The 27,084-nt window shown below is 39.9% G+C and overlaps 1 protein-coding gene across 2 annotated transcripts in view; it reads left to right on the top strand.

Annotated features, from left to right (window-relative positions):
* cacna1ia (calcium voltage-gated channel subunit alpha1 Ia) overlaps positions 1 to 27,084 on the top strand; it is an 856,996-nt gene that overhangs the window by 576,093 nt on the left and 253,819 nt on the right. For both annotated transcript variants that reach the window (XM_051935123.1, XM_051935122.1), the window contains exon 8: positions 26,091 to 26,183. In XM_051935123.1, coding sequence (XP_051791083.1) covers positions 26,091 to 26,183 — 93 coding nt within the window. The remainder of the gene's footprint in view (positions 1 to 26,090; positions 26,184 to 27,084) is intronic.

The raw sequence follows: 27,084 nt of genomic DNA, 5'->3' as shown, positions 1-27,084 counted from the left end.
TAAATAATGACTGAAATGTTATAGAATAGTTTGGGTAACTTGGTTCCTATGGCGTAAAGCCTACTGACTTAAAATTAAATTTAATTTAATTAAATTAAATTTACATCTGAATTTTTTACATTTGTCGAGGTGAATCGTATCACATGCCTATTATTGCAGCGGCTGGTTAAGTGGAAAGAGACTGAAAAGACCAGGAAATGAGGATTGATGAAAATGAGGCTGGCCAGGTTCAGAAACCAAAAAATTAGAAAAACTAACTCATAAAGGAAAAACAGGGAAATCCCATAAGGCAGTGTGCAGCAGGGCTCCATAAAATGTCCATCCATCCATCCATTATCCAACCCGCTATATCCTAACTACAGGGTCACAGGGGTCTGCTGGAGCCAATCCCAGTCAACACAGGGCACAAGGCAGAAAACAAACCCCGGGTAGGGTGCCAGCCCACCACAGGGCACACACTAGGGACAATTTAGGATCGCCAATGCACTTAACCTGCATGTCTTTGGACTGTGGAAGGAAACCAGAGTACCCGGAGGAAACCCACACAGACACAGGGAGAACATGCAAACTCCATGCAGGGAGGACCAGGGAAGCGAACCCAGGTCTCCTAACTGCGAGACAGCAGTGCTACCCACTGAGCCACTGTGCCGCCCCCATAAAATGTCAGTCTTACTTGTTTAATACTTGTAAGTGTTGTGTTTGTTTGACCTTTTTCGTGTATAAAACATACAAACCTGAAGAAGAGTTTCTTTGCTGCCTCTGCAAGTCTGTCACCATGATCCTTGAGGAGGTGGGGGTTTCTGTTACTTCCGGGTTGTGTACAGTATGTGTTAGGACCTCACATTTCATTTGGACAGGAAGAAAAAGAAAAAAGGAAGCATCAAACAATCGTGAACTATCATATCAAGCACTGCTATGATTGCATCTTAGGTATCCTCAGATCATCACTGTTTATCTTGTTACACACGACAGTAAGGGGCTTTCATCAACCACATCCCAGGGTTGCCGGACTGCTTTCTGGAGTCACCGGTGAGACTGTTAGGGTGCATACTTCAAAACAGCACTGCTTGTATTGTAGTTTTCTGTCATTTCATCTTTTGGGATTCGGCCGGCTTTCATCTATTTCTCAATCTCCACAGTTTCCGGGATTTCACTGGACTATTTGTGTATAAATGCTTCATTCTTGTCTTGTAGATAATATGTGTTATGACAAGGGAGGTCAGGGTCGTGTCAGTTTTTTTTTTTTTTTGCTATCACTATATGTATTTCCATATGCATCTGCATCGGGATCGGAGAATATGGAGAATTAGGAGAAAAGTCTATTGTCACTCTTAAATGGATCATCCTGGAGCAGCGAGATTAAGTGCAGTGAAGAAAAGCCATCTTCTGTAGTTCAGGACAGTAGTTCACATGCTGCCGCACTTCTCTTTCCCTCAGTGGTACACTGTATTTCATATTGTTCTTTAGTGTACTACAACATACTTAACCAATCAGGTGTATGTATATGTTGTTTTTTGCTTATTTACAACTTATGCAAAATAGCTTTCACCAAAGTTATACATTAAACATTTCCCCAGTAAACACATAATTGTTATGTTCAGATTTTTGAACCTTGCTGATATACTGAAGTCTGTTGTAACCCTGATCATAGGAGCAATGAATGCACTGCCACAACCTTCTGAAACTCTGACTTGAAAGTCATGTCAAATTCGATGACTTTTTCAGCGATTTTCCGTCGTAGAGTTTCATGAGGTCGGCCGTGTAATGTGAGATACCCAATGACTCAGTCCAGCTAGCCTGCCTCCTGCTCCGATAAATTTTGTCTTTATTCACACAGGCCGGGCTCCGTGTGCATGACAGCTGACAGCCAATGAATGCTTACCTGGGAATACAATGCGTATAATGCAGCTACAAGGACTAAGGAACACAGGTGTTGTGGACCTCACAGACAGGAGACAAGCTCTGATGTTACACATTTACACTCTAAACAATTTAAAAAAAAACAGGGCTTGAATACTTGAATCAATGTGATATTTCAGTTATTTAATTTGAATACATTTGTCCAGAGTTCTAAAATCCAGTTTTAGCTTTATCATTCAGAGGTATTGAGTGTTGTGGGGAAAAATTAATTTAATGATTTTAGTACAAGGAAGCAAAATAACAAAATGTGAAAGTGAAGAGGTCTGAATAGTTTATGAATCTACTGTAGGTAGGCAGGCAGAAAGGCACTATACACCAATCAATGGATAGATATGAAAGGCACGATAGATAGATAGATAGATAGATAGATAGATAGATAGATAGATAGATAGATAGATAGATAGATAGATAGATAGATAGATATTAGTATAGGCAGGATTAGATAGATAGATAGATAGATAGATAGATAGATAGATAGATAGATAGATAGATAGATAGATAGATAGATAGATAGATAGATAGATAGATAGATAGATAGATATTAGTATAGGCAGGATTAGATAGATAGATAGATAGATAGATAGATAGATAGATAGATAGATAGATAGATAGATAGATAGATAGATAGATAGATAGATAGATAGATAGATATTAGTATAGGCAGGATTAGACAGACAGACAGACAAACAGACAGACAGATAGATAGATAGATAGATAGATAGATATTAGTATAGGCAGGATTAGACAGACAGATAGATAGATAGATAGATAGATAGATAGATAGATAGATAGATAGATAGATAGATAGATAGATAGATAGATATTAGTATAGGCAGGATTAGACAGACAGACAGACAAACAGACAGACAAACAGATAGATAGATAGATAGATAGATAGATAGATAGATAGATAGATAGATAGATAGATATTAGTATAGGCAGGATTAGATAGATATCCATCCATCCATTATCCAACCCGCTGAATCCAAACACAGGGTCACGGGGGTCTGCTGGAGCCAATCACAGCCAACACAGGGCACAAGGCAGGAACCAATCCCGGGCAGGGTGCCAACCCACCGCAGGACACACACAAACACACTCACACACCAAGCACACACTAGGGCCAATTTAGAATCGCCAATCCACCTAACCTGCATGTCTTTGGACTGTGGGAGGAAACCGGAGCGCCCGGAGGAAACCCACGCAGACACGGGGAGAACATGCAAACTCCACGCAGGGAGGACCCGGGAATCGAACCCAGGTCCCCAGGTGTCCCAACTGCGAGGCAGCAGCGCTACCCACTGCGCCACCGTGCCGCCATTAGATAGATAGATAGATAGATAGATAGATAGATAGATAGATAGATAGATAGATAGATAGATAGATAGATAGATAGATAGATAGATAGATAGATAGATAGATAGATAGATATTAGTATAGGCAGGATTAGATAGATAGATGGATAGATTAATAGATTTTAGTGTAGTAGGCAGGATTAGAGAGGTAAATACTAATTTTAGTATAGTAGGCAGGATTAGAGAGATAGATACTAATTTTAGTATAGTTGACAAGATAGATAATTTAGCATTTTCCAGGACCGCAACAAATATTATAACTAACAAATAAATAACAACTCTCTTTAAAAACCTCACTAGTGAACAAATAGCATATTCCAACCCCTTTAAATCATTGATTAAGTTTTGCAAAATTGTCCAAGTGAACTAAAGTTAGAGAGGGCCATGCATATAACCTTAAAAGTCTTCTTTATCATAATTGGAAACCTAATAAATGTGAGTCAATCAGGACCAAGTAATTGACCTCTTAGCGTCCTTTTAATTTCTAAAGATGCAGTACATCTGAGTCTGGCAGGGCCGTGAATTTCATCTGTCACTGTCCGCTGCCAAGTCAGCACTTCTGTACAGCACAGGCCTTAGTTGGTCCCCCAGGTTCTGGCTGTCATTGTCTTCAAGTAATGCTGACACCAAACTAAACTAGAGAGCTCATCAATACCTTTGTTGCACATGTGCATGGCCCTGGCTGGAACCCTTGCCTTTATCGAGAAACAAGTAAAATTCAAGGAGCCATTTTTACAAAGAAGCCGCATCCATGGCTGAAAGTCCTCCTGTGTCTGGGGAAGTGATAATCAATGCATAAAAGAAAACAGAACTCAACAGATTGATTGGTCCCCTTCATTTTAATTAATAAAGAATCAAACTGAATTAAACAGGGTCAGGGTAACTTGTGTGTTGGCCCTCATTTGAAATTAAAATGTCTGCCACATGTTTTTGTAATATGAACGACAGGGAGGGAGGGAGGGAGAGTAAAAGGAGGGTCATTTTGAAGAAAAAAACACCAAAAAGAGTCAATGGAAGGCTTGATTGGAATTTTCTACACATTTACGTGAGGAGCGCTAGCAGCCTAATTTTAAATTCAACAGAAGCCTTCCAACCTGAAATGACCTCTTAATGAAAATGAGCAAGCCTTGGCGTGTTTAATGGAGGTGATTTCAAACATTTGAGGTTACCTTCCTTGTACTAATCCACAATGTCACCATAATGGAATAAAAAATTTGTATATGAGTATTATAACAGAAGAAGGTACCCTTGTGCCATCTCTCAGGCAGGCAGGTGCCACCTAGAATAATGCTTAGGAGGTCAAAACTTTCAAATATTGCTGTTAAGGACACTGTGAGGGGAAAAGAGTGTGTTTAAAGAAACAAATAGGAGAACATTGAACAGGAGAAGATGTTAGGAGGTATGGAGCAGAACAGGTTCATAATATCAGGTAGTCGGTAAAGCATCAAAACCAAAAAATGCCAAATGCAAGAAACATGGTCAAAAGGGAGAAGGTCCAAAGCATTCTTGGTAGTACCTTATGGTTTCCTCTAACTATATTATGTACCCTGTATGGGATCCATACAAGCAACACCAGGGATGTTATGGAAGCCCAAGTTTCCCAATTATTGTGAGCAATGGGGATAACCAGGAGCTGAAACACAAGGCTGAAGAAGTGGCTGGGGACGAGCAGAGCCAAAAGGCGAAATGAACAACACAACGACGACAAAGATACGAGTGAAATTCAAAGTCGAGGATAAAACTGGATACAAAATGTCTTTTTGGCCACTTGTCCCCCACCCATTCTCCTCCCATAACATCTCAGATTCTCCATTTTTTTAACTATTGGTTCATAATTTTGAGTCCTGGAGTCCTAACGAGGCAATCGGCCAAAACAGTGTGCATCTGCACATGAGTGCATGAAATGCTGATTGCTTCATCAACCCCCTAAGAGCCGCTCTGCCACACTATTAATGCCCAAAGCCCAAGCTTGATCACACTGTGTAATCCAAAAAACAAAAACTTGTGACTCCATAGACCTCAGTTCATGACACAGACATAACATCACGTAGGAGTGTCGTCGTGACATAAACATGAGATCATATTGGTTCTTCGGCAGAGCCTCTAAATCACAGAGCTCCAGGTGTCTGCAGTTAGAATTTCCCCCAAAAAAGATAATTTCAGAATATAATGATAAAATGTAATAACCTGAAAGCCAAAACTAAAATAAAACGCAAAGCTGAAATGAAATTTAAAGAGATTATATCATTTTGTCTTTATTAAATAGTTGACTACAAAAAGATATTCACATTTCAAAAAAAGGATCAAACCCAAAAAAAATTCACAAAGAGCTACCATAACGGACACTGAAATTCAGTTGGTGTGCGTATTGCTTGGCTGTTATTGGATGACTTTTTATTGGGTCCTTAGCTCTATTCAGACGCCCCAATTCTCATTCCCTGTTTCCTTTTTTTTCCCCGGATCCTTTACAGAGGAGGTGGAGGAGGAGGAGGAGGAGGAGGAGGAGGTTGGGAGCTACAGAGCTGTGTTTTTTTTTTTTTTTTGTGGATTGATGTATTTTCTTCTTATGTCGTCTGATCGGTATTTCATTAGGCGGGTTTGTTGTTTCTATTTTTCAAATTAAGAATTGAACACAAACAAAGAAAAACACAGTGTTTGTTTTGACAGATCTCGTATTTTTTTCTCGATGCTTCCTTTTCTCCCCTTTCCTCTTGAAATGTGCAGTCTTTTTTTTAATTTTTGCAACTTGGAACTAACAGGAAACCCCCAACTCCAAAAAGGTCAGCCTGCTTGGAACCTCCTGTCTGGATAAAGAACCATCCTCTTCTCTGGTCAGGATGCCCATCCAACTCATGTAGCATTTACAATTATATATATATATATATATATATATATATACAGAGGAACCTCGGTTCACGAACGTCTCGGTACACGTACAAATTGGTTTACGACCAAAAACTTCGACAAACTTTTGCCTCGGTTCACGACCACACACTCGGTATACGAACAAGCCAGTTTCCCTTTCAGTTTGTACATGTTCAGTCTCTCCCTGTGCATTTCCTGTGCAGCGAACAAGAGAGAGAGCGAGAGTGCGCGTGACACACACACACACACACACACACGATAGAGAGACACACACACACACAGGTGCACGAGAGAGAGAGAGAGAGAGAGAAAGAGACACACACACACACACACACAGGCGTGCGCGCGCGTGAGAGAGAGAGAGAGAGAGACAGACAGACAGACACACTCACACACACACACGCAAGAGAGAGAGAGAGAGACACACACACACACACAGGCATGCGAGAGAGACACACACACACACACACGCGAGCAAGCGAGAGAGAGAGAGGCACACACACAGGCGAGTGAGCGAGAGAGAGAGAGAAACACACACACAGGCGAGTGAGCGAGAGAGAGAGACACACACACACACAGGGGTGCTAGAGAGAGACACACACAAACAGGCGAGTGAACGAGAGAGAGAGAGAGACACACACAGGCGAGTGAGCGAGAGAGAGCGAGACACACACACAGGCGAGCAAGCGAGAGAGAGAGAGACACACACACAGGCAAGTGAGCGAGAGAGAGGACTGGACTCATAAGGTAGAGAAGGCAGTTAAAGAATGCACTGGGCTTGTTTTTGTTTTCACTTCTGTTTACGGTGATCGGTTCGTAGCTTCATTGTTGCAATGTTACTTTTCTTGGTGGTTTATTAAATTACAGATTTTTTCAAATGTTCATTTTTTTCCCTGTGCTTAAAACTCATTAATAAAAAAGTGTTTCTCTGTTGTTCAAGGTTTTCACAGTGTTATTCAATGTTTTTACATTTAGTTTACTATTACGCTGTGCATTCTATGGTTTAATTAACTATATCTGTGCTTAAAAACTTAAAAATATATATATATTTACATACAGTTCATATGGTCTGGAACAGATTAATTGTATTTACATACAGTCCTATGGGGGAAATTACTTCGGTTCACGACCAAATCGAGTTACGACTCAAGTTCCAAATCGAGTTTTGGAATGAATTATGGTCGTGAACCGAGGTTCCACTGTATGTTTGGCACCTCATATTATATATATATATATATATATATATATATATATATATATATATATATATATATATATATATACAGGGAGATTAATTTGAAAGAGGACCTGTATATTCCATAATATCTCTCGCTAGTGCAAAGCAATCTGAACGAAACAACGTGCAATGTGCTTCTCAGTATATGGAGTTTTGAACAAGCTGGGATGCCCCTGCGTCAGAGTGATGAGGTAGGCGCCAGACAGCATTGTGACCTCTGTTTAACCTCCATTTAACCTCTGTTTGCAGCTTCTGGCCACATACCGCCCGTACCCCTTCACTCAGTCACTCGACTTCTCATCAGGATGTTGGTGTGCAGTATTGAGCAGTGAGTCTTCATGGTGCAAACCTACTGGGTCATCAATTCGTTTAAGCAATGCCAGAATCAACTGGATGATCGTGAGTTAACGGAAGGTTACTTCCAGCAAGATGGAGCAACATGTCACACATCGGCAAGGAGCATGGCAGAAATTGAGTCCTCCTTCTGCAACTTTACTTCAAAGGGGCTTTGGCCACCATGGTCACCGGATCTGACACCACCAGACTTCTTCCTTTGGGGTCTACTATAGGAACAAGCCTGACACTGTGGAAAATTTGAAGGAAAACATCCAGCGTGAAATTGCTGCTATTCCCCGTTACATTTGAGAACATGGAGCGCCGCATCAAAATGTGTCTGTCAGAAAACGGAAATCACTTCCAAGGTGTAGAGCGTATTTTTTTAGTTCAGATTGCTTCATCCTAATGGGAGTTACAACAGAATATTCGGGCCCTCTTTTGAGTGAATCTCCCTGCATTATACAAGAAAAAGGTCAGACAGACCTGGAAAAGGGAGACCTTCTAGGAAAGACTGCTGGAAGAGATGTTGGCGAGGTCAGAAGGGGGCTCTTACCCTGTCATCTGAGTGTGGGTCCCAATGCCCCAGTGCAGTGATTGGGACGTTGCGCTGTAAAAATGGTGTTGCTTTTCAAATGAAATGTTAAACAGTGGTCCTGACACTCTGTGGTCATTAAAAACCCCTGGGCATCTTTGGAAAAGAGTAGGGTGTATCCCGATGTCCTGCTTAAAATGTCCATCACGACCTCATCAATTCTGGCCCCCTCATCATCTCCTTCTCTAACTGGCTATCTCTCTCATCTTCACCACCCAATAGCTAATGTGTGGTGAGCGTACTGGTTCAAAATGGCTGCCGTCACATCGTCTAGGTGGGTACCACATGTTGGTGGTGGTTGAAGTGGTTCCCCTCTGTCTATGTGAAGCGCTTTGAGAAGCAAGAAAAGTGCTATATACTGTAAATGGTGTGGTGTAGTGGTTAAGATTTTGAACTTCAAACCCTGAGGTTGTGGGTTCAAATCCTGCTACTGACACTGTGTGACCATGAGTTCAAGTCACTTGACCTGTCTGTACCACAAGATATGTAACTAATTGTACCATAAATATTGTAAGTCATCTTGGATAAAGGTGTCAGCCAAATAAGTAAATATAAATAATTATAATTTTATTATTATTAACACTTATAAATATTGAACAGATACAATTGGCATTATTTGTAGCCCTGCTACACAATTAAACTGTCCATAATTCTTGATGCATAGTGACGTGAATTAAATCTGTTGACCCAGACTGGCCGAGTTATAAAGAATATCCAGTTCTCAGCACACTTTAGCAGGAGTTTACTGAAGTGTACAAATCCAAGGATTTTGCCTCACTATGGCTGCTCCAAAAGTAATATATATCATTCTCTGCATTTTTCACTGATTCTTGTAAAGGGCGCTGACGGAAGGCAGGCTTTCTGTTATATTCATTATTAATGAGTGATCAAGAGATGAAGAAATGGTGCTCAGGTCGTTTCTTCTCTCTCACTCATTGTCTTCTTTTAAACCCATCCATCCAACCCCCTCATTGCGATTTTACCGAGTTTCATTTCAGTAAAGTGACATCTCCACAGCGAAGCTGCAGCTTATGGTGGCCATGACTGACTGCTACAGTAGACACGCACTAAATACAATGGGACCCAGAAAACGTCACAAGGCCTCGGCTAGAAAAGATAAATGACATTTCAGGAGAACATCCAGTACTTATTACAAAATCTGTTATTCCACCATGAGACACTCCTAGGCAACAATAGAAAGTACTTGTTTACAAAGTGGCACACAGCATTCCTTAAACCACCAAACAATCATTTTTCAACTGCTGGATTCTCTGAAAATAGATTGGCGAATACGTTCATGCAGTTTATACTGCTGACGGAATTCTTGACCGTAGCTGCATTTTATTTTTTTTTTAGAAGAAGAACTGCTTATCAACACCGACACAGCGGGAGGCCGCTGTTAGGCTTACATTTTCTGCTGAGTGAGTCGACGATATTACCTCCCTGGAGTCTGCAGATATGATCAAAATCCCTGAAACCCATCATTTTGGTGTTACTTTCTCTGGTTTCCAAGTTTCTGACATCGCCTAAAATTCCTAACCCCCCCACCACCACCTGGTCTTTCAATTTGTAATTTTTTTTTTCAAGTTTTAAGGATATTCTCTGTAAACAGTTTAGTAGACATGGCTGGATGATCAGATCAACCTGAAATAGAAGAAGGAGTGCAGAGCCATGAGGTTTTGTATGTGCACCCCATAGTCCAGACACATAACAAAAGGCCATAAATTTGCATTTTAAATGGGAGGAGAATTAAAAATGGTTGTAATTCTTCTTTGTGTCTTTGAACTTGAAAGCATGAGTGCTGAGTATGCTGTGAAATGAAGAGTCAAATGTTCCCTGAGCATCTGTCATGGGGTCCTTTATCAAGTCATCATTTAGGCTTGGGGCATCACAGGCCAGCATTTCTACTGTTACTCCTCATTGTATGGCGTGTAAGTGGTCAGTGGCAGAATGCAGCAGGTGCTAAGACGTGCAAGTGTAGGTTTGTGTAGGACTGATCTTTGGTCACAGAGTGCTAATGGAAGAATGGATTGATTAACACTAGAATTACCAGAGCTTACGAAAAAAACTCGTAGATCCGGCCCACCTTAAATCCATTCGCACCTCTCCGTCAGCGTCTTTTGTCCTGTAAATGTGCCAATAAAGACAAGCAGCAAGCAGCCTGGTATCCCATCTCCCACTGCTGCAGAACATGCACAATGTTCTCCTAGCTCATGCCTTGATTGATTATCTAGGAGTGAAGTGCTGGAGTTTTAGAATGGAAATAATAGATCGTTATTTGGAACACATGCATTTCATGTGTGTTCCGTTTCTACAATAATCTTTGTAAACACATTGTTAAAACAGATATGTGCTATTCAGGGAAAATGTCAAGTTTACATTAAAATGACTGCTAATAAAGGGTTCTGAATAAATAAAAAATGATAAAACTGGGTCCTAAGGCCTAAAGAGACCCACTGTGCACTAGTGAACATGTATGTGATATGACATATGCTCAGAAAACTGCATTCCAGGTCTATACCTTTCCATTTGCAAGCTAACAATCTAAATGCTACATCCGAATTTAGGCAGAGTGTCAGGAATGCTCCATAGCTTATAGGGGATACCTTCCATTAGTTACGTAAGACTCACGTGCCATTATAATTATAGTAAGCAAGCACTTATGTATGTGAATTAAACATTAGCATTAACTTCCTAGGATTGACTCTTACACCACCTGATAGTACATCTGAAGCTGATCCAGCTGTTAAATTCATAGAGCCACAATTATTTGTGCCTGAAAGACTCGAGGCAAATCCCATTTTAATGAGAGTTTCAGAAATTCTGGTCACATCCACAACATTCTTCTGAAACAACATCCATATTTGTCACTTTATCAGCTTTGAAACTTGAAGATCCAAATATCCCTGTGCTGGAAAGTTGTAAGGAACATATTACAGCTGCTTATGAGATTATGCTTGACCCTGCTATAAGCATAATTGAGTCTAAAATCTGTTCACCAACACTACTGTGTGTGACTGGAATTTTAGAGAGTCTTGCACATTTTCCTGTTTTCTGCAGTTTGGAAAGCCTGTACACTCTCTTTAGGCCGGAAATATTCCAGTAATTAGTGGACATTGAGTGTGAGCTTATTATTAAATGGAGTGCACAGTTGGAAATCCTAATAAGGATGATGGATTATATTGTGCATGTCAAGGAGGCCAAAGAAGAGCGACAAGACTGGATCAAGGACGGCAGGGTATGAACTATGGGAATATTTGATTGAGCTGAGTCTTCTCCACAACATTTGCCTTTTTGTTAAATATTTCTTTGAAGAGAAAGATCTACAGATACATGCAACAAATTAAAAATATTTCAGTAATATTAGGTGAACAGGAAATGCTTGATCTTGACCGAGATACATTTTGGAAAATGTGAGTCAAGAGAAATGTTTGCAATGTTAAATAAGTTGAGTTGAAAGGTGGACTGGCTCTCCCATATAGGCAAACTAGGCAGTCATCTAGGGTGGCAAAGTTTTGTGGAGGGAGATATTCTGACAATGTCATGGACACCCATCCATGAACAATCTTCACTCTAATATTCATGTTTTTATGTATGTAAAAAACCAAACAGGACCCCCATATCCCGTCTTCGATCTGCAATAATATGTACAACGATTGCCTTCAAGACTCTAAGGTTTGTGTGTGAGATTTTTACTTTTGCCTAGGTCACCTAAGAAGCTGCATCTGGTACTGGTTATGTCGTGTTTCGCACCGATTGAAGAAGAATACATTTTGTTTATAGTTAACTTTTTTTTGTTGTATGTAAAAAAATTTCATTGAAAAGTTTTGCTCCAAATATTGACTCAGAGTGTTTATGCCAGGAATGCAGGTGTAGATGACTTTGTATTGTGATATTTGCCCGGACACCACCAGTCAGAGACCGCATCTTTATCAAGAATGCCTTTTATTTTGTCTTCCACAACAACACAAGTCATAGTCCCGCACACCAACACAGTGCCTCTAGCCCCAGTCACCTTTCTCCTGGGCCTTCTCTCTCCTTGTCCCTGGGCCACCTGCACTTTCTCTCCAGGATCTTCGTCCTGCTCCTGCTCCCGACTCCAGCTCACAGACAGGAGGGAGGCGGCTCCCTTTATCCTCACCCGGATGAGTTCCAGGTGTTCTACCTGACGTCACGTCCTGGTGTGGCAGGAGCATCAGGAGAGCACCCGGAAGCACTCCGGGTGACCCTGGAAGGATCGTCCTCCATGAGTGTGGCGGAAGTGTATAAGTCCCAGGCTCCATGAGGCTCAGGGCACCCCCTGGCAGTGACCAGAGGCCCCAACGGTCTTGAGCCTCCCTGCTCCCCTTCCGTGGGCCTCTTCTACTCCAGGGCGGTTGCCCCCTCGTGGCCCGGAGGATAAATAAGCCATAACCCAGTCCTTCCAGGCATCCCGGCCGGGTCTGACCCCCAGCCGCGTACCACAGTATATTTAAATTTTGTTTATTCAGTTTTAGGTACTGTATATTTGCGTATGATGCAAGCAGCACCTATTGCGGTAGCCAGGTGTGTCTGTCTGCATTTCCGTCCAAATGAAACAACTCGGCTCCCAGTGGACAAATTTTGTTGAATTGTGTCACAAATTTCCAAGGAAATTTTTCAAGACAGTGCAATTTTCATTGGGTTATCTGAAACAAATTGTACATTACAAACTTCTGAAATTTTAAAATATCCCATTGAACTCATCTGTCATAACACAGAGGAACATTCTATGTGAATTCAACTACGAATTAGTTTAATGTTTCACTTTAACTTTGTGAGCACTTACCTCAACTTTTATTTTCTTTAACATTTTATTGAATTTATTGAAAGCAAGTAACATTCCATACAAGCAAGTCAAACTTGACAAAACCAGGTCAAATCAACCCCCACCCATGAGAAAGAGCTAGGCCAACAGACACATGAAAACTGCCACTTAGCTCAACTTCTGTGTTGTATATTTTCCTCTTTTACTCATCTGACAGCCACTCGTATCCCCATTACAAGTTAGTCAGAATGCTGGGAGAGGTGTGTGTGTAAGCTGCTCGTAGAGAAACACACACACATCCAAAAAGTCACCAATATGAAGATAAACGGAAAAGAAAAGAAATGAAATTCTGTAAGATTTGCTCTATAAGAATACATTGATCAGCCATAACATTTAAACCACTGACAGGTGAAGTGAATAACATAGATAGATAGATAGATAGATAGATAGATAGATAGATAGATAGATAGATAGATAGATAGATAGATAGATAGATAGATAGATAGATAGATAGATAGATAGATAGATAGATAGATAGATAGATAGATAGATAGATAGATAGATAGATAGATAGATAGATACTTTATTAATCCCAAGGGGAAATTCACATTGATTATCTTGTGGCAATGGCTCTTGAACAGTCCATTCTTGAAGTTGATTTTTTGGAAGAAGGAAAATTGGGCAAGTGTAAGGATGTGAGCAACTTTTGACAAGGGCCACATTGTGATGGCTTCACGACTAGGTCAGAGGATCTCTAAAATGTCAGTTTTTGTGGGATAATCCCAGTTGCAGTGTTTAGTACCTACCAAAAGTGGTCCAAGGAAGGACAACTAGTGAACTGGCAATAGGGTCATGGGTATGCAAGGCTCATTATTGTGAGTAGGGAGAGAAGGTTAGCCATTTGGTTCGATCCCACAGAACAGGTAGCACAAATTGGTGAAAAAAATAATGCAGGCCATGACAAAAAGGAGCCAGAACACACAGTGCATTGCAGCTTACTGTGTAACTGCCAACCAGTCAGCGTGCCCATACTGACGTCTGTCCAACGCTGAAAGTGCCTACAAATGGGAACTTGACTGCCAGAAATGGACCAAGAGGCAATCGAAGAAGGTGGCCTGATTTGATGAATCACATTTTCTTTTAGATCATGTGACTGACCGGGTGCATGTGTGTCGTTTACCTGGGGAAGAGATAGCAGCAGGATAAATTGAGGGAAGAAGACAAGCTGACGGAGGCAATGTGATGCAATGTTCTGCTTGGAAACCCTGGCGTTCGTGTGAATGTTACTTTGACATGTACCACCTACCTAAAGATTGTTGCAGACCACGTACACCCCGCATGGTGACGGTATTCCCACCAGAACTCAAACTCATAGTGTGAATACCAAAACAAAGATGCCATCATGGCGTAATAATAAACTTACAATTGCAAATGTGCTGCATAGCATATTAACTCAATGAAGATAAAAAAATAAAGTCCACAATTCAAAGAATATGTAAATAAAATCACCCCTGAGGAAAATGTATTGAATGAGAAGCACATTTTTAAGTGGACGGCAAGACAAACACCAGATTCAGGACAACTGTCTATTAAGAAAACCTCTATAAATAGCTTTTTATTGAAGACATGAGATGGATTAAGATACTTATTTGCTTTTTCTTTAATTATAAAGTCTGTTGGGAATTTAAGAGCTACGGACCTAAGACTTTACATTAGATTAGAGACACTTTCGTTCTTGTAAAAATAGAAAATAATGAATTTTTATTATCACAGATCTCATCACAAAGTGCTTAACAAAACAATTAAGAGGACCATTCAGCATTACAAAATAAAATAGAAAATCACACATGACAGAACAGTTACAAGAATGCAAACTTTGACGAGACCCAATTAGAAAACATTAGGTGATAGCTCATGGGAAAACATTAATTAGCGTTTTGAGATGTAACCAGTCATTCACTTTACATCCTACAGACAATGCTCTTTTCACAGGTAAATCTATGGCCTATAGTCCCTTTGAATCCTTGAAACTGAATTCCTTTTATGGATTTATTTGACTTTGGGTTTAACTTTATAGTTGTTGTTATTAATATCATTTGCCAGTTATCCATCAATTTGCTTCTTATTTGATTGTATTCAAATTTTTTTTTTCATGAAGAAAGAAAAGTTTTTTTTTTTTAATTGATATGCATGTTACAGCACAGAAAGTCTTCTTATATAATATGCTACCGTGGCTGTCCGTTTGTCTGTCCAGAAGTTTAAATCGCCTGTAGCTCGCAAACCGTTTGACAGAATGACCTGAAATGTAATATACTGTGATAGATAGAGGTTACCGTGACCCCTTGAACCCTCAGACTAGACGTCAGACACCAGATAAAAGTCCAAATAATAGTTTTATTATTAATAATAATAATAATAGTGCACAAAGCACCCTCCACTCCACAATACTCAATATAACAAACCACAATAATCAATAATCAATCCTCCACTCCCAGACACGTTGCCAGCCTTCCACCCAGCTCAGCTCAATGTCTGGGAGTTCCCATCGTCCTTTTATATTCCCTGACCCAGAAGAGTTTCTGCCCAATCAGTCCACAGTTCCTTATTCCTTCCAGGTCAGGGCAAACAGTCCTTTTCTTCAACCCGGGAGCACATCGTATCTTCCTGTCACGTGGCCATGACGTACTCCCAGGTTATAGGGCACATAAGAGCCTCCGAGTCCTCCTACAGTGACTCCTGGTGGTCCCCAAGGTATCCAGCAGGGCTGCGTATAAACACTACATAGTCCATGAGGCCCTGCTGGAACTCGGGGGACGTTCACGCTGTTGGGAGAGCTCCTCCTGGCGGCCTGGGGGTGAGAGCCGGAATCGAAAGCCGGTAATCCACCACAATACATATACTACATGACATCTACTATCCGCTTTCAGGGTGATGATTGATCTCCAAGGTTATTCCTCTTTTTATTTTTATATGATTTTATTGTAGAATCAACTCTCAGATGCAGGCAGCAGGGTGGTCGTTCGGCGCATGCATATGGATGGCTGTTCTCATCCCTACCACCTTCGCCATCACTTCCCCTACCCCTTCATATCTTTGAAGACTTAAGTGCCAGCTTATGTGAAAAATTAAGAAAAACGTACTAAGTAATTGCAATACAAACACTGATGTAATCATTTTTAAAGTGAAAAGATGCCGACGGAAGAAGAAAAGAAGCGGGCTGCTAGGGTGGAGAAAGGAAGAGCTGATCAGGAAGCAGCAAGTGCATCAACCTCTGAGCAAACGAATGATAAATATACAGAGAAAAAGGATGAAAACTATGAGTCAAGTGTATTTACTGCACGTTATAGTGCAGTGCACTGTTACTGGTATTTAATATTGGGAAACACATGGACCTCCAATCCCAGTGTTCAATCTAGGCTGAGCACATGGTCGATTGCTCATACATTTAAGGAGCATTGTTCACAGATTTTACATTGTTGCTCACCAAATTAAATTATGAATTAAATAAAAATGAAACTAAATTTTTTACTGACCCAATTTAAGTCATTTATGAAATTTAAGAAATGCTATTTGCTGTTTCTTTGTCACTTCCACTGTTTTTTCTGTGGCAATGTGATGGTGTGGGTTGGCTTCATGCTCCCACTCCTGTTTGGGAGCCTCTTGATCCCGCCACCATCAATACTGTAACAGAGATGAGCCAGGCAGATGAGGACACACATATGCTGCAGAAGTGAATGGTGCTTTATTACAAACAATCCAAAACAACTCAAAGTGTCCAAATGAAAGTGCAGTGCTCCATCCGTTATAAATAAATAATCCAATACAACAAAGTGTTTCTGAAGGGTAAAAGCGATCCAATAAATATTCCATTAAAAGCAAGGTTAAAAACACAGGCAGGTATCATCTCTTTAAAATGCAGTCCCCGGTGCATCCCCTTAAAATGGTCGTCTCCTCGGCTTACCCCAAAACAGGACCTTGCAGCCCAAAGAGACACCTAATTGATGTTTCATCCAACGATCTGCACCAAGGTCGGGTCCCTGCAGCCCATGGCTTCCAGCAGGGCACCAGGCTGAACCACATTGCTCTTATGCTCGGGTCCCTGCAGCCATCTGTGAGCGAGGTAGGGCACCATGCTGAGCTTCTGATTCCCACTGCCAGGCACTCGTCCATGTGAACCATGGCTCTCCCGCAGGACACAATCCCAAGCCTTCCGTTACCTCTGCAGCACTTGCTGCCTCTCTCTGGACTTGTGAGGTGAGTCGGTACATCGAGCACAGTGTCACTCCAGCTCCCTGACCCGCTTGGATGTGGTGACCATCAGCAGCCACCGAGCATCAGCCTCACACTCCCCAAGGGTCTCTCTTCCCAGCTGCCTGTTTTCTCTCTCACTCGCTCACACCAGCTCCCTCTCCTTCTGGCCTGCTTCTCTCCTTTCTTTAATCTCTGTCTTCTTCTCTCTACCAATCTTTCATCTGACCCCCTTTGTTCCATGCAGGCTCCTCTTATCTTCCCTGTCCAATTGGGTTCAAGTGTGAAAAGCCACTTCCTCTGAGGCACAACTGCGGTGTCTGACTGATCTGCCAGCCTCTGCACGTGTGTGTGGCTCGATCAGACAGCACCTCAATTAATCCACACCCACGCCCGATTGGAGCCTGAACTTTTTGGGGTGTTATTATTTATTATTTGCCCAATGCCACAGACCACCTATGACAGTCTCTTTAATCATGTCTAAGTGCAAAGCTGAGGAAAGTTCAAGTACAGGTTGACCACTATTAGTCTGTCCACCAGTAAATACGTTCCAACACTAATTTGGATTTCATTTCACAGGTTGGCACATCGACTTGCAGTTACTGTTTTGGTAGCACTGGTGCAACATCAGCTATTGGCACAAACTCATAAACACTGACAACCCATTCCTACTGGTTTTTCTGCAATTATTACAATGACCTGCTCACATTTAACCCCAGCAGTGGTTCCAATGCATTTAAAGAGATTCTTGTGTTGTAAAGTGCAAACACCACATATTGTCCATAACAAATAACATTGAACTTCCGAAAAAATTTAACAGCGGTGTATTCTCACGATGCAAAATGTGCCCCTTTTCTGGATTTTTTTTTCCCCATTCGAATGGTTTTCTGCAGATGTCTCAGCAGTTTAATGTTTCTTAGCATAGGAAAACTCTTTACTAATATTTTGAAAAATGTGATCATTGCTGTATTGATGTTTGATATGACCTAAAGAACTTTTTTTTTTGGCTTGTCAAAAAAAAAATTGCTGAAATTGCACGCACCATTCTCATAAAAGGCTTTCACAGCGAACGCTTGTTGTGCACCACTCCACTGCTTCATTATAACTAATGTAATTGGGTTCTAAATGAGGTTGCATTGGTCCCAAGGGTCACCAACACCTAGTTCCAAAATTTCCCTTTTCCCTTTGCCACACTGTACCTGTTGAAGATAGGTAACAGATTTTAAAAATATAGTTTAAAAATATTTGCTGTCTCTTGTCCTCCGTGTACCTCTCTTCACTGGCACTCGCTCTGTCCTGTGCATTCCCATAAAACGGCTTCTCTCTTTGAAAGCAACTCTCTCAGTGTGTGCCTTTACTCCTCCTCATTTGTCTCACACTCCCTTTTTCTTGCTTCGCTCACCAACCCCCTGGCCCCGAGATTTTTATTTTCATGGGAATTGTTACATATGCATCAACACAACCTATAACTGTCTCTATTAACTAAAACAACTTTTTCGAATGTTTGGCTCTGAGATTTATTAATTGTCTTTGCAAAAGCTATTCCAACGGAAACTGTTAACGTTTTAATACGAATGGCATATCAAGATCTCCTTTTTTGTTTAATGTTATCCATGGAAGATGTACTACATTACCTTTCTTGGATACATACTTCTTTCTACAGTAATTCATTTGTTGGAAGACCGGACGTTGTTACTGGTTGTAGATATTCTTCGGGATATTGTAAGTTGTTGCTTTCATCTTCTGCACGATCACCACCAACTGTTTCATCATAATTTATTGATACTAATGTAACCAATTTGCCGTGTAATTGATCGACATTTTTGGACGCATTTAACCAATTTGCTGTGTAACTGATTGACATTTTTGCCGTTAATTCGTTTGTCTTCCACGTTTCTCGGTGCTAGGATTGCCCATGTACTCATTTTTTCTGTTGATAACCCTTCGTGATGAAATTCTTCAATAAGATTTGGACATAATACGTCTTCTTTAATTGGGAATTTAAAGTGAGGAAAACATTAAAATGTGTAAGAGCTGAGAGTGCAGGAAGTGTGTCTGACAAAAGCATTCACATGAATGAGAGGTGAGAGGATCGTGGTCTAGTTTTAAAATGTGTGAGAGGAGGGCGGGACTTCAAAAAATCTCAAGGCAAAAGTCTCGTCTCGTGGGACTTGAAAAAATCTCTCTTCCAAAAAGTCTCGTCTCCAAAAAGTCTTGTTCCGTCGAAGGATTTTTTTAAATAATAGAGATATTAGTAGAATGTTAAAGTCAATTCTAAAACAACATGGTTGATTCTAAATTTCCCCTTGTGATTAATAACATTTATCTAATCTAATCTAAGGTAATGATGCTAAAATTGAAGAAATTCGCTCAGATTTCCTTTTTTCGTGATTAATAACATTTATCTAATCTAATCTAAGGTAACGACAATAAAACTGAAGAAATTCGCTCAGATTTAATTTTTTCACGATTAAAAACATTTATCTAATCTAATCTAAGGTAATGATGCTAAAATTGAAGAAATTCGCTCAGATTTCCTTTTTTCATGATTAATAACATTTATCTAATCTAATCTAAGGTAACGACAATAAAACTGAAGAAATTCGCTCAGATTTAATTTTTTCACGATCTAAGGTAACAACGCTAAAACTGAAGAAATTCGCTCAGATTTAATTTTTTCGCGATTAATAACATTTATCTAATCTAATCTAAGGTAACAACGCTAAAACTGAAGAAATTCGCTCAGATTTAATTTTTTCACGATTAATAACATTTATCTAATCTAAGGTAATGATGCTAAAATTGAAGAAATTCGCTCAGATTTCCTTTTTTCGTGATTAATAACATTTATCTAATCTAATCTAAGGTAACGACAATAAAACTGAAGAAATTCGCTCAGATTTAATTTTTTCACGATTAATAACATTTATCTAATCTAATCTAAGGTAACAACGCTAAAACTGAAGAAATTCGCTCAGATTTAATTTTTTCACGATTATTAACATTTATCTAATCTAATCTAAGGTAACGCTAAAACTGAAGAAATTCGCTCAGATTTAATTTTTTCACGATTAATAACATTTATCTAATCTAATCTAAGGTAACAACGCTAAAACTGAAGAAATTCGCTCAGATTTAATTTTTTCGCGATTAATAACATTTATCTAATCTAATCTAAGGTAACAACGCTAAAACTGAAGAAATTCGCTCAGATTTAATTTTTTCACGATTATTAACATTTATCTAATCTAATCTAAGGTAACGCTAAAACTGAAGAAATTCGCTCAGATTTAATTTTTTCGCGGTTAATAACATTTATCTAATCTAATCTAAGGTAACAACGCTAAAACTGAAGAAATTTGCTCAGATTTCCTTTTTTCTAGCTAAGATTCTTGTTTCTATATCCTGGACTTACTATAACTGATTGCTGTCTTTCTTAAGTAATGTGTCATTGGCAAGTGGTGTGGTGTAGCGATTAAGGCTGTGGACCTCAAACCATGAGGTTGTGGGTTCAGACCCCCTTACTGACACTTTATGGCCCTGAGCAAGTCACTTCACCTGCCTGAGTTCCAATTGAAAAACCAAAAATTGTATCTGGTAAGTTGCCTTGTATAAAGGTGTCAGCCTAATAACAATTGTCTTTATATTTAAAATATATTTGAAACGTTATAATAGCGTATCTTACAACGCATCAGTAAATTGGGAGGAAAAATAATAAGCCATTGATTGAAATATGCAGGCCTTTAATTTTCCACTGAAAGAATGATCTGCCAAAAATGTACTTTGCCTTTAGCAAATTCTACAATAATACTAAAATAAATTCATCGTGTGATTGTGAAAACAAAGAATTGCCTCATGATTAAATGCCTCATTCAGTGAGGACAATTCATATAGTGCCTTATGGCTGCGCTACAGCAAGCATCGCAGTGCCTTCTGCAGGATTTCAATGTGGTGTCATGCATATGAATCACAGTCAGCTGCCACCTTATTAATATTCAAGCTCCGGACAAGGAGAATGAGGAAAATTGTATTTTGGGATTCAATAAAACATGCATTCAGTCTTCATAAATGTACTTTGAAGGATGAAACAGAGATTCAGGCCTTTTAAATCATCCTTTTAACACAATGGCTCGCTGTCACACGTTTGGTCCCCCACTCCCTTTCAGAACTTACAGTACTCAAGTGGCTAAAATTGTCTTTTTCTTTCCTTTCCCAGAGCTCTTCTGTAATAATCCCATGCGGAACGCAGAAATTAGGCAACAGTCTGTTTGAGAGTTTGTATGGAACAACGATGGGTGAAAACGCAGTTTGACCCCACGATCCATTTGTGTGTGTATTTTAAGACCCGATCTTCTCCAAATACACAGTTTTATTTTTAAATGGAAAATAAGAAATTAATATAATCCATCAAATGCAGTATAATTAAGTTTTATTTGATCATTTTCTCCCTTTTTGTTTATTGTAATTGGTGAGTGGGGAGTTTTTATAATATCACAGTGATATCCTCACCCTGGTAGGTGCACATGTTCTCATCTTTTTCTTCATGTGGGTGTTGAGGGCATATGGCTGAACTTGTATTGAGAAAGAAAGAGGTTTTAAATCTTGTTAACACTAACTAGCATGTTTTATAAGAAAAAGGGAATTCTTCATATTGTGCCAATGCCTAAATAGAAGGATGACAGGGATTATGAATTATAGAACCTGTAATAAGACGCTATATATGTGCCTGACCCGACACAGACTGACAGCGGAGGCACGTTAAAATAAACCAAAAGAATTTATTTTACTTCTTCAGCTGGGGGCCCACATCTTCCCCATGTCCCTCAGCCACAGTACAGTCCCACAAAACCACAAGTCACAAGCACAAATAAACTCTCCAAGTCCTCCACTCCTCTGTGGCAGTTTTGTCCCCCTCCTCCCGACACTGGCTCCCAGAATGGTGGCTGGTGGCTCCTTTTATAGCTCACCCAGAAGTGCTCCAGGTGCTTGACCACCTGCTTCTGATTGCACCTCTAGATGTGGCTGAACTATGGCCCAGATGGGCCCAGGAACCCCTGCAGCGCCTCCTGGTGGCCACCTCAGATGCCAACAGGGCTGTAGAGAACTCCATCTTCCATGGAGCCCTGCGGGTTTCTGAGGCTCCACAGTCACCGGTGGGGCTGCCACCAAGTGGTCCAGAGGAGGTACTGTGCAGCCCATTCTTGCTCCCCTGGAACATATACAGAAGGGGCGTCCCGGCCGGCATGGCCCTGGACATCCATCACAAACCGAAAGGCTGATCTTTAATAAAAACTCAATGACCAAAGTCAGGTTGATTTTTTTTAATTTTCAAAGATGATATGGTGGCAGTTTATTATTATTACTTGTTATTTAACTGACATCTTCATCCAAGGCATCTTGCAACATATGAGATATGAGTGGTTACGTTTCTTTTGTTTTTCCAGTTAGAGTTCAGGCAGGTGAAGTGACTTGTCCCTGGTCATGCACTGGTGTCAGTAGTGGGATTTGAATCCACAACCTCAGGGTTGGAAGTCCAAAGCCTTAACCACTACTACCACAACTCTCATTTTCCCAGATAGTCTGAATGGAGATAACACGTTGTATTTCCAGTTGTTGCTCAATGGGTAGGTAAGTGTTCTTTTGTGATGGACTTTATGGAGGAGGTGGGGTCCATCTTTCTGATATTTACATAAATATTTTCCGTAATCTACAGGTGGCTTTGGTCAGGTTGCTGGGAATCACTCATAAGTGAAAGGTCTGTGGTCCCCCCAAACCCCCACCCCGCCTCTCTCTTCACTTGCAGCATTTCTCTCTCCCGTACTTATTCATTGAACATAAGGTAAGGGGTGAGTCAGGTTTGCAAGCTGCTCAGTACTCACCCATAGTTAGACAGACGAGCTGTTGGGAAGCAGATGAGGGCCCACTGACTCAGCTGACAAAGGAGATGGATGCTGCAATCTGCTGAAGAGGGATAGAGTCCTCCAGATCTGTTTTATACGTAGTTAATTGTATTGTTTAACGTAAATTATGAAGAGTTGCTCCTCTGTGTGGTTGTCCTCTGGTCAGGAGGGCAGAGGCTGGTGCCAGTTTAAGTGGGTTTCCCTTCTGTGGATCTGTAGAAGAGGAAAAAGAGAAGTTAGTGCACTTTATCAACCCACAAGCTGACATCTTACCCTCAGCTAAGCCCATTGACTGCCTCCTATGCTCAAGTGTGTGACAATATATATAATCAATCATACAACACATTTCTTCTTCTTTCGGCTGCTCCCGTTAGGGGTCGCCACAGCGGATCATCTTGTTCCATCTCTTCCTGCCCAGTACATCTTGCTTTGTCACACCCATCACCTGCATGTCCTCTCTCACCACATCCATAAACCTTCTCTTAGGCCGTTCCTCTTTTCCTCTTTCACATACTGTACATATATGCACTAACATTCAAGATATTGGAATCACCCAGAAGTGTCCATATTTCAGATATAAATTACTACTTTTTTATATTAAAATACATTTAAATTGATTTAAAAATGTAGTCAAGACAATGTTAAAGTTGCAAATGGCTATTGCTCTTTGACATGACTGACTAATAATGTATTTTTCATTATATGTTACCATCTTTGATGAAGCATAGGCAGGCTTCTCTCCTTTACAGGTCCTGGATGTGAATTGATCTTCGTGGTCCCCGTGTCCCTTTCTTATGCTCTTTGGTCATTAGGCTGCCGTGGACTTTCATTCCCTTCATTGGTGGGTCCTTTAAAGATGTCTCCGCTCCTCCTCTGAAAAGAAGAAGATGTTCTGAAGAGCCTGGTGTCTCTCATACCTCCTCTTACACTGTAATATATGACTTATTTAATCTCAGACTTCATTGTCAAAATGCTACCGGCCTGAACTTTATGGCCCTGTAAATCCCCTGCCTCAGTGACATTCAATAGGCAGCAGTTCATATTGCTTATTCCATGTGCCATTTCTGCTTTTAATAAGAGATGTTTTATTACATACAATATATAAAAAGTGTTGGTTAGATCAATTAAATATTCTCATTTTTTTTTTTGCTCACTTTTTCTAACTAGCAAACAAAAGAACTAGTGAGCCTTTATTTTGTTTCTCAATTAACCAGGATGCTGGACTATTTTATGATTCTTGTTGTTTTATTCTGCTTTTTCATTGGTTTATTTTTTATTTCCTGGCTTAAAATACTAACAGACTTTTTTTCCCCCATGTGAAACCATCCGCTGTGTTCTAGTAAATGTTTATGCTTGCTATTTGTATCCCTTGGATGTGAATAAACCCTGACCCTGTGCCCTTTATTCTGACCTGTAGCCTAACAGAGTTTAATGGTTAGTAAGAGAAGATGAAGATAAATGGCATGAGGAGAACACTCTAGCAACATGTATATGAACTCCTGTGACCTCTTTGTTAGCTCTGATGCCAGGTTGTGATTGTAAAGCACTAACATAGAAAACTGCCCTCTTGTGGAAGGGAGGAGAACTGCATCCTCAAAACAGACAAGTCTGAAGACGCGTACAAGAGCATGAAGATTCAGAAGAAGACATAGGGGAAAGGGTCCGTGTACTTTTTGGTATTTGAAATTTCATTTTAGGAGCAAAAACGAAAACACTAAAATGAAATGAATTTTCAGATTTTGATTTTTGATTAAATAATAAAATTAGGGGAAAATAAGGTATTTTTTAATTCTGTGGTAACAAATAGCAGTCATAAATATAAAATTACAGATACTTTTCTGAATTTACTTATGATTCAAATAATGAAAGTGTAATAGCTAAAAAACAACAAAACAGACACATTTTCGTTGTCTGGCACCTGAGGTACTTCTTCTTCTGCGCAATATTTGATGACACGTGCGAACAGTCCTCCTCACAACACATCGACCGATGTGTGAATGTGTGTAAATGTGTGAATGGTTGCTTATTGACAAGTGTAACACATGTTAAGAAAACTTTCTGTAAATCACGTTGCTCTCCTAACATGTGTTAGTTACACTTGTGCGCACTGTTAAAACTTGAAACATTTACTAGCTATAGTAGCCGGTAAAAGTCAATGAGCAACCATTCAAAATGCTACCACTATAAAAATTGCGAGACTTTGTGTTAGTAAATGAAATCACCAAATGTTAGCTGTTTCACAGTAAGTAACAACAATAACGTTCATAAAAGAACTGCTACATCAATGAAGCAAAGCTCGTATTTTTACCTAAAAGATGCAACTCAGTTTTTCTGCAGTCATGCCCTCGTCCCGGAGTGTCACTCTCTTAGTGTTCTGAAAAACAACGTAATCGTCCATCCTCTAGTGATGCCATGCAGTGTAACTTCAAGGCCGTCGATCGATGTGTTGTGAGGAGGACTGTTTGCACGTGTCGTCAAAAATCGCGCAGAAGTACCTCTGGTTTCAGACAACGAAAATACGTCTGTTTTGTTGTTTTTCAGCTATAACACTTTAATTATTTGAATCACAAATAAATCCAGAAAAGTATGTGTAATTTTAAATGTATGACTGCTATTTGTTACCACAGAATTAAAAAATACCTTATTTTCCCTCATTTTATTCTTTAATCAAAAATCAATATGTGAAATTTCCTTTCATTTTCGTTTTTTCGTTTTTGCATCTAAAATGAAATTTCAAATACCAAAAAGTACACGGACCGGGAAAGTTACCAGAAATCCAAATGTCTTATATTTCAAAGAATATGTGAATGTTTTATTATTGGCTTAAGCGTGTGTAATTTTTATTTTACAGGTCATTACTTTGGAGGGTTGGGTTGAAATCATGTACTATGTCATGGACGCACACTCCTTCTACAACTTCATCTACTTCATCCTTCTCATCATTGTGAGTATTTTATTGTATCTGTATTGTGATTGTGGTAATGCTGCTATCATAAGTATCGTTGAGTTTAGCCTGTGGTGGGTTGGCACCCTGCCCGGGATTGTTTCCTGCCTTGTGCCCTGTGTTGGCTGGGATTGGCTCCAGCAGACCCCCGTGACCCTGTGTTCGGATTCAGCGGGTTGGAAAATGGATGGATGGATGGATTGAGTTTAGCTGATATCAGAGCAGGGAAGATTTTTTTTTAATTATTATTAATTTTATTATGACTTGTATTCATGGAGCGAAAACATTTATGAAAGTGGCAAGAAAATATAGAGCAAACTTTTTGTGCAAGTGTTTTTCTTTTTAACCAAGGAGTTTATTTAATGTTAAAACTTGATACCAGAAATGTCAATTTTTATGAAGTACTTTCGAAAAAGACTTCATTTGTTAAATTGAAATAAACCCCCAATCCCTGCAGCAGTCCAATTTATGTCAAAACTCAGCTTACATAAACACACCCTACTCATTCCCTCGTCTTATCATATTTTGAAATATAATGTAGGCGGGATTTTCCTCCTAATTTATTTAATTAATTCAGTATTTAGTTAAATATATCATTGTTTCAATTTTGAAATCCTTTCTGGATATAATTAAGAAATTGTGCTTCCAACTATATAAGAATTATTCAAAAAACATTGCCCTCACCGCTTTAATGGCCATCTCCTGGTGTTCCCAAACCTTTATCTTCCATTTGCCAAGTTCCTGGGCATCCTTTTGGGATAACACTCATTCTTTTAATACCATCTGACACCACTCTGGCAGTTAATTTGACTTTCATTTTAATTCATTCTGTACGAAGGGTGGTAGTAAAGAGACCGGGGGTTTGTGTCCAGGGTCTTCCCTACGTGGAGTTTGCATGTTC

Source organism: Erpetoichthys calabaricus, chromosome 12 (assembly GCF_900747795.2).
Source record: "Erpetoichthys calabaricus chromosome 12, fErpCal1.3, whole genome shotgun sequence".
In the NCBI taxonomy this organism is placed as follows: Eukaryota; Metazoa; Chordata; class Cladistia; order Polypteriformes; family Polypteridae; genus Erpetoichthys; species Erpetoichthys calabaricus.
The sequence above is the reverse complement of the archived record's forward strand: the minus strand, read 5'-3'. Positions and strand labels throughout refer to the sequence as shown.